The sequence below is a fragment of the Pelobates fuscus genome, chromosome 4 (assembly GCF_036172605.1).
Source record: "Pelobates fuscus isolate aPelFus1 chromosome 4, aPelFus1.pri, whole genome shotgun sequence".
In the NCBI taxonomy this organism is placed as follows: domain Eukaryota; kingdom Metazoa; phylum Chordata; class Amphibia; order Anura; family Pelobatidae; genus Pelobates; species Pelobates fuscus.
This window is the reverse complement of record NC_086320.1, coordinates 307,521,333-307,530,030: the sequence shown is the minus strand read 5'-3', so window position 1 is coordinate 307,530,030 and position 8,698 is coordinate 307,521,333. Positions and strand designations below refer to the sequence as shown.

The following is an 8,698-nucleotide window of genomic DNA, read 5'->3' as shown; positions in this document are numbered from 1 at the left end:
TCAAAGTGACACAAAGAAGGATCACAGGAAATTATGAGTCTACACAAAATCCACAGTTCCAACACCCCTCTTTTTCCTTACAGCCCCAGCCACGAGGCTCCTAAAAGAGTTAAACATGAAAAGATGACCCCCAGGAACACATCCACAGGTCAACCCCCCTTTTTCCCTACAACCACAGCACCGTGGTTCCTAAAAGGGGTAAACAGGCAACAGAAGACCCAGGCAAATCCCCTCAGGTCCCCCCCCCTTTATCTCAAAATGGGGAAACAGGCAAACAATTCAGATACACCCAGGCAACAGATAGACTAAAATGCAGGTAAACAAGTGAGTAACGAGGCACCGGGCAAGATATTACCTGTCTTTGATGTCCTCCCGGGAAGCAGTCACAGACACGTGGACGGGTCAATCAAAGGGGCCGGAACATACCAGTGGCTCTGCAGAAGTCTCTACCGTGTACCTGGAGGTGATCAATCTCCTTTCCTTCCCCCCGGATTCCTCCGTCCACCCTTGTCTTCCTTAGGACGGCTCACCGGCCGGACATAGCCCGATGCCCCACGTTGGGCGCCAAGATTGTTATGGTACTTTTTGAAAGTAAACCAAAATATTCAAATGTCTATCTGTTCCTGTCCAAATCAATAAAATTAAATTGCGTATATACGCTGAAGTAATTAAGTCTGACACACAAGGTTCAGGTTAAAATAACTTCGAGAAAGTTTATTGGCAAGTGCAGTAAGAGCGGGCGCGCAGGCCCTTTTAAGAGGCATTTTGCGTCATCATTGATTATTAGAATATCAGCAAATAAACATCATCAATTGGATTAATTGTTAAGTGTCGGGGTTAGTGTCTTACCTATTGGTTCGAAAAATTAAGAGGTTAGTCCCGTGCCCACCCATCAGAGGTGGGATTATTCTAGACACGGGTGGGGATAAGGGGGTCTTGAGCGTCATTTTACACGGTCAATGATATCAGGCTTCATGTCCAGGTGCAAGGTCTCTTATGAATAGAACATTTCATTACTACTGTGTTCTCGTGGCCTTCAAACTACATTATCTTACAAGTTCTAAGGAGTAGCCAGCAAGGTTTAAGGAGTAGCCAGCACCTCCTGGTGCTTGTCCTTGCAGGAAACACAGTCTTTGTCTACTATACTAATTGGGTTGAGAAGTTCAGTCACGTAAGGTAGTTTTAAAATGAACAAGTTAAGTCATGAGGACAAAATGGAGGAAGAAGTCACAGTATAAAGTTAAAATGGAGTTAGTACAATAATTCAATACAAGTACAATAATAATTTTTAATAATTCCACATCAAGTGTTTTAATGCGTGAATTAGGGCTGTAGCTGATTTCGGATCGCTGTTGGCACCGATATTCCGGTTCTGGTGCGGGAGCTCAGACGAGGTGCGTCTGATCCGATCGGCGGTCAGGCCCCGCCCCATAACTATTACTATTTTAACGCCACCAAGACAATTTATAAATGGGGGGCTTTAAGGTAAACTTAATAATAAAAACCCACCAAATACAAATTAGCACAGTGTCTAAGCAATTTTCTAAATACTAATTAGTCTCTTCAGGTAATGTGATTCTTAACCAGACTAAGGCAGAACTTAATAAAGGGATATTTATTATGAGCAAAAATAGTCACAGTGCATGCAAAAATATAGATGGTAAACAAATTATTTACACTAACAACAGATAAAATAACAGAAAGTCCTAATCAATTACTCAGCTCTTCAGCCCCAGGGGGTCACTGGTAAGAAAGATGGTGACTCACTTCAAAATTAGATTCTGACCCCAAGCAAATACCATGCACACTTCAGTCTATTTAGAGATATACTCTCTGGATTACCACGCCTCACCCAGAGGTGAAGTTAAGGCGTATCTATAAAGACCTTAAGTGACCACCCCCTTGTGTCCCGATCCACGTCAATCCAAATGGAAACATTTGTCTCTATCTTCTCTTATGTACCTTCCACAGAAATAATAATTGCATCTACAAATTTATTATTTTCCCATTCTATAGACATGTGGCACACCGTACTTGCGACCCAATATGGCGAACATCACAATCCTTCCGCTATGGTCAAATTATGCAACCCATGTTTGGGCTTGATTAGAAGATTGTGCTGGTCGCATTTCAAATATAACAAAAATGAGGCTTAATTATTATTATCTGTAAGTGAATATTAATGTTTCTTTTGGATATGATACTGGAAACCACGGCTTGTTTTTTCTTTTCTCTTCTCTTCAAAGCTAATGCTCATTAACATATCAAAATAAATCCACTCGCCGAGACAGACACAGAGAGCGGCATGGCGGATTCCTCAGAATCATTCACTATTGCCACAAGTCCCAGAGCTGGGTCAAGACGTGGAGATGCCTTGACTTCCAGTCCTGGGAGAGATCTTCCGCCTTTTGAAGATGAATCTGAAGGTATCTTGGGGGATGAGGGTCTCCCAGTAGATGAAGAGGAAGATGGAGAGGAACTGATTGGGGATGGCATGGAAAGGGATTACCGTCCCATCACTGAGCTGGATGTTTATGAGGCAGAAGGTTTGGATGATGAAGACGTGGAAGAACTGACAGCCAGTCAGAGGGACGCAGCTGAGCAATCAATGAGAATGCGTGACCGGGAGTCGGGACGTGATTTAGGACGTATGCGAAGAGGGCTTCTCTATGACAGCGATGATGAAGAAGATGATCGTCCTGCTCGAAAGCGCAGAATGGCAGAGCGTGCTGCAGAGGGAGCACCAGATGAAGATGAGGAGATGATAGAAAGCATTGAAAACCTTGAGGACATGAAAGGTCATTCAGTGAGAGAATGGGTGTCCATGGTTGCCACCCGGCTGGAAATTTATCATCGCTTCAAGAACTTCCTGAGGACCCATGTGGATGAACATGGGCACAATGTATTCAAAGAGAAGATCAGTGACATGTGCAAAGAGAACAAGGAGAGCTTGGTGGTAAATTACGAGGATTTGGCGGCCAGAGAACATGTCCTAGCCTATTTCTTGCCAGAAGCCCCAGCAGAAATGCTTAAGATATTCGATGAGGCAGCAAAAGAAGTTGTGCTCGTCATGTACCCGAAGTACGACCGTATTGCCAAGGAGATACATGTCCGTATATCCCATCTTCCACTAGTGGAGGAGCTAAGATCTCTGAGGCAGCTGCATTTGAACCAGCTAATTCGTACGAGTGGAGTAGTCACCTGCTGTACTGGGGTCCTGCCACAGCTCAGTATGGTGAAGTACAATTGTAACAAGTGCAACTTCATCCTCGGACCATTCTCCCAGTCTCAGAACCAGGAAGTGAAGCCAGGATCCTGTCCTGAATGCCAATCTTTTGGGCCTTTTGAAATAAACATGGAAGAGACTGTCTACCAGAACTACCAGCGCATAACAATTCAGGAGAGCCCTGGTAAGGTCGCAGCTGGTCGATTGCCTCGTTCCAAAGATTCCATCCTGCTAGCAGATTTAGTAGATAGCTGCAAACCAGGGGATGAGATTGAACTGACTGGTATTTATCATAACAACTACGATGGATCTCTGAACACAGCCAGTGGTTTTCCTGTTTTTGCAACTGTTATTCTTGCTAATCACATCACCAAGAAAGATGACAAAGTAGCTGTTGGAGAGCTCACAGATGAAGATGTAAAGGCTATTGTGGCACTCTCCAAAGATGAACGGATTGGTGAGAGGATCTTTGCAAGCATTTCCCCATCCATCTATGGGCATGAAGATATCAAGAGAGGGCTGGCCCTTGCTCTATTTGGAGGAGAACCAAAGAACCCAGGTGGAAAACACAAGGTCCGTGGTGACATCAACGTACTCCTTTGCGGTGACCCTGGAACTGCCAAATCCCAGTTTCTTAAGTACATTGAAAAAGTCTCCAGCAGAGCAGTATTCACCACTGGCCAGGGAGCATCTGCTGTGGGTCTGACTGCTTACGTTCAGCGCCACCCAGTGACCAGGGAGTGGACTCTGGAAGCAGGAGCTCTTGTTCTGGCAGACAGAGGAGTGTGCTTGATCGATGAGTTTGACAAGATGAATGATCAGGACAGAACCAGTATCCATGAAGCTATGGAACAACAGAGTATCTCCATCTCCAAGGCTGGCATTGTCACTTCCCTACAGGCACGATGCACTATAATAGCTGCTGCCAATCCCATTGGTGGTCGTTACGATCCTTCCTTAACCTTTTCTGAGAATGTAGACCTGACTGAGCCCATTGTATCTCGATTTGATGTTCTTTGTGTAGTGAGAGACACCGTGGATCCTGTTCAGGATGAAATGCTTGCACGTTTTGTGGTGGGAAGCCACATCAAGCATCACCCAAGCAACAAGGATATGGTAGATTCAGATAAATTTGTATTGCCCAATACATTTGGGGTAGACCCTTTGCCCCAGGAAGTGCTGAAGAAATATCTAATTTATTCAAAAGAAAAGATTCACCCTAAACTAAACCAGATAGACCAAGATAAAGTGGCACGAATGTATAGTGATCTCCGAAAGGAATCTATGGCCACTGGTAGCATTCCTATCACTGTTCGACACATAGAGTCAATGATCCGTATGGCAGAAGCTCATGCCCGCATGCACTTGCGGGATTATGTTGTTGAGGATGATGTAAACATGGCCATAAGGGTGATGCTTGAGAGCTTCATTGATACACAAAAATTCAGCGTCATGAGGAGCATGAGAAAGACCTTCGCTCGTTACCTGGCATTCAGGCGAGACAACAATGAACTTCTCCTGTTTATTCTGAAACAATTGGTGGCTGAGCAAGTGACTTACCAGAGGAACAGATATGGGGCCCAGCAAGACAGTTTAGAAGTCTCAGAAAAGGACCTAGTAGACAAAGCTCGTCAGATTAACATTCACAATCTCTCAGCATTTTATGACAGCGAGTTGTTCAAAATGAACAGGTTCACGCATGATGCAAAGAAAAAATTAATTATCCAGCAATTCTAAGTTTGGACTTTTCGGCTTCATTTGTGGATGTTTTGCGTCTCGCTGATATTCGATTCTTTAGGCATTCAATTGCCACAACTGACAGACTTGAGTAAAAGCTATGGCTGTGTAAAGTTAAACCTGGCTTTATTCATTGGATTGGAGAGAGTCCCTTTATCCGAACAGATATTGGAATTGCAATGTCCTATTGATGACTGTTCAGACATATTCAGCAAACTCCTCTGCACTGTTCTTGAGAGGAAATAGTTTCATTTTCTCAATTTGTACAGCTTTGTTCATCCCACTTTGCTACAATGGTTTTGAAAAGTGTTAAACTTTTTGACATTTATGACTGTTACTGCTGAATATGTAGAAATTATTTCCTGAAACAAAGTGCCAGCCATAATTTAAACACTTAAATCAGACTCGTTGACATTGTGCTTTTTGGTATTGGTTTAATATTGCATAATATGTAAAATAAAGAGCCAATATGTCTTGCTTAAAAAAAAAAAAAAAAAAAAATCCACTCTTCAATTAAAAGGTACAGGTCAAATGGCTGAAGAGACATTCAGGCTTTTTCCAGTGTAGAATCTCACACCTCACAGAGCCTTGATTAATTGAAATCCATATGGTAAAATACTTTTCACATTCCAATGCCATTCACACTACCCCTTTTGTCATCTGACTTTTGTGGGGGGTTCCAGCTTCAAAAGATGAACCCCTTTTGACCTCCATACAATCAAATTAACCTCTCTTGCCGTGACAAGGTAGTTTTAGGATATGGACCTTGGAGTCGGGAATGCACAGAGCCTCGAGAACCACGGGAGGAGCGGCCGGGCAGACTGCCCCGGCAAAAACTCTTTGAGAGAATACCTTTTTCATATTGGCTTGCGCCCTATCGAGTGCTGTAAAAGTCCACACATACGTGCCCAGTTACTTTACAAAATTGTCACCAAAAAGGAGGCCTTTTGCCTGTGGCCCAGGCTCAGATATAGCAAAATTCACCAATTCGATTTGATCTCAATAAGGATTGCCTTGCGTCTCTCAGTGGCCAAAGCCGTATTGGTATTGCCAGGGCCGGCCTTAGGCATTTAGACGCCCTGTGCGAAAAATCTTCACAGCGCCCCCCCCCCCCCCCCGTCATCCATGTATGCTGTTATGTTTGTGTTGTCTGTGTATGTAATAGTACGTGTGATGACTGTGTGTGATATGTATGCTATGTGTGATATTTGTAATGGGTATATTAACAGTGTGTGATATGCGTGTATTGGTTGTATGTGACACACACACACACACACACAGAGTCAGACGGCCATACACACACAGGAAGACATCCACACACACACACAAGCAGACAGTCATACACACACACACAGGCAGACAGTCATACACACACACACAGACACACAAAGGCAGACAGTCATACACACAGACACACAAAGGCAGACAGTCATACACACAGACACACACAGGCAGACAGTCAGTCATACACACAGACACACACAGACAGTAATACACACAGACACACACAGAGGCAGACAGTAATACACACAGACACACAGAGGCAGACAGTCATACACACAGAGGCAGACAGTCATACACACACACACGCAGACAGTCATACACACACACACACAGGCAGACAGTCATGCACACAGACACACAGAGGCAGACAGTCATACACACAGAGGCAGACAGTCATACACACAGAGGCAGACAGTCATACACACAGAGGCAGACAGTCATACACACAGAGGCAGACAGTCATACACACAGAGGCAGACAGTCATACACACAGAGGCAGTCATACACAGTCACACACACAGAGGCAGACAGTAATACACACAGACAAACACACAGAGGCAGACAGTAATACACACAGACACACAGTGGCAGACAGTCATATACACACACACACACACGCAGTCATACACACACACACACACGCAGACAGTCATACACACACACACAGACAAACACACAGGCAGATAGTCACACACACAGAGGCAGACAGTAATACACACAGACAAACACACAGAGGCAGACAGTAATACACACAGTGGCAGACAGTCATATACACACACACACACACACGCAGACAGTCATACACACACGCAGACAGTCATACACACACACACACAGACACACACAGGCAGATAGTCATACACACAGAGGCAGACAGTCATACACACAGACACACACACAGAGGCAGACAGTCATACACACAGACACACACACAGAGGCAGACAGTCATACACACACACACACACACACAGACAGTAACACACACACACACACAGAGGCAGACAGTCATACACACACACACACAGACAGTAACACACACACACACAGAGGCAGACAGTCATACACATAGGCAGATAGTCACACTCACCTGGCAATCACACAGTTACCTGTGGAGTTAATTGTGGAGGCAGTGCAGCTCCTGGTGACTGTTTGGTGGGGAAGCAGGGACTCCTTCCTGCTTCCCCTGCAGCAGTTTTCCGGCGCTTTTAGCTCCGCCCCCGCCGCACGGTAAGCTCCGCCCCCGCTGCAAATTTGTAAAAAAAAAAAAAAATAAATAATTTTTTTTTTTTTTTTTAAAAACGGCTGTGCGGCCGCACGGCGCCCCCTGCTACATGGCGCCCTGTGCGGCCGCACAGCTCGCACACCCCTAAGGCCGGCCCTGGGTATTGCCAAGCAAACAGGTGGATCGCTGGATCCAAACCCCTGATGGCCAGCAAATCTGCAGGGTTACCACCTGCCAGAGCCATGTCGACCATGTCGAATATTTTAGCACTGGGTCCAAGGACATCCAGTATTTTGTCATAGCAATTACGTAAAGAAAAATATAGGCCTTTCTTGGCCTTTTACTCTGTTTTTCCCAGAAATTGGGCGTTTTGGGGGTCTATGTTTGAGGTGACACATGCCAAATCAGGAATCGTGGAACGCAGGCATTCAACCCAAAGTTTCTTCCTTGCCATTTTATCACGTGGCTTTCTGATACGTGCGACAATATACTTCGCCACGTGATCCAAAGGGTACCACTCCGAAGATCTCGGATGTTGCAGTGCATCTGGATCAAAACAGTGGTTCACCCTGAGGGTCAAGGAGGATGGATTCATCCCCCACCGAATTTAAGGTCAGTCCCAGACACTTATAAAGAACTGTGATCAGGAAAAAAAATTCCTGAATTGTAAGAGTCCTCGTCATCGGATTCGCTTAGTGCCTCCTCCTGTTCCGATTCAGAATCGGATGATTTGATTAGGGCTTTTGCCCTTTTCCAACTCCTCACTGATTTTGCTCGGTGGGTGGCTCTTTGTTGTGGTGCAACCACATCATCTTTGACAGGACGTTCCCTGTCCGATTGTATTGTTTTGGAGGCATCCTCATCTAGGAGACAGGATTTTTTGGCCACTTTAAACCCACCAGTAGTCACCAGTTTATTCTCCGGGGGCGTAAGTCGAAATGTGGGTAGGTGTCCACTGGGTGGACATAAGGGCATGGGTAATAGAGTGAGACAATGTGTCTGACATGGCCCCCATAGAGGCGTAAATGGCTTGAGTCACTGACTTAGCCATAGTAGCATCCAGGAGGGAATGAAGCTCTTCCGAGGTTTTGTCTATATTATTCAGGCTAGGGGGTCTAGATACCACCTGGGGTGTAAGGTGCCCAGTAGCACTAGAGGAATAACCATTAGTGGCAGTGTCCAACTCTTTCTGTGATTGCATTATAAAGTGCAAAGTACAGATACACACA

At 45.0% G+C, this 8,698-nt stretch overlaps 1 protein-coding gene across 1 annotated transcript; it reads left to right on the top strand.

Annotated features, from left to right (window-relative positions):
- The first annotated feature begins 2,288 nt into the window (after positions 1-2,288).
- On the top strand, positions 2,289-5,440 carry LOC134608976 (DNA replication licensing factor mcm2-like). The gene has a single exon (XM_063452284.1). It carries the CDS (start codon positions 2,306-2,308, stop codon positions 4,961-4,963), a length of 2,658 nt encoding a protein of 885 aa, XP_063308354.1. The 5' UTR covers positions 2,289-2,305; the 3' UTR covers positions 4,964-5,440.
- The last annotated feature ends 3,258 nt before the right edge of the window (positions 5,441-8,698 follow it).

What these genes read in the sequence shown, in the direction of transcription:
- LOC134608976 (XM_063452284.1), top strand. Translation starts at nt 2,306, where the DNA reads ATGGCGGATTCCTCAGAATCATTCACTATTGCCACAAGTCCCAGAGCT.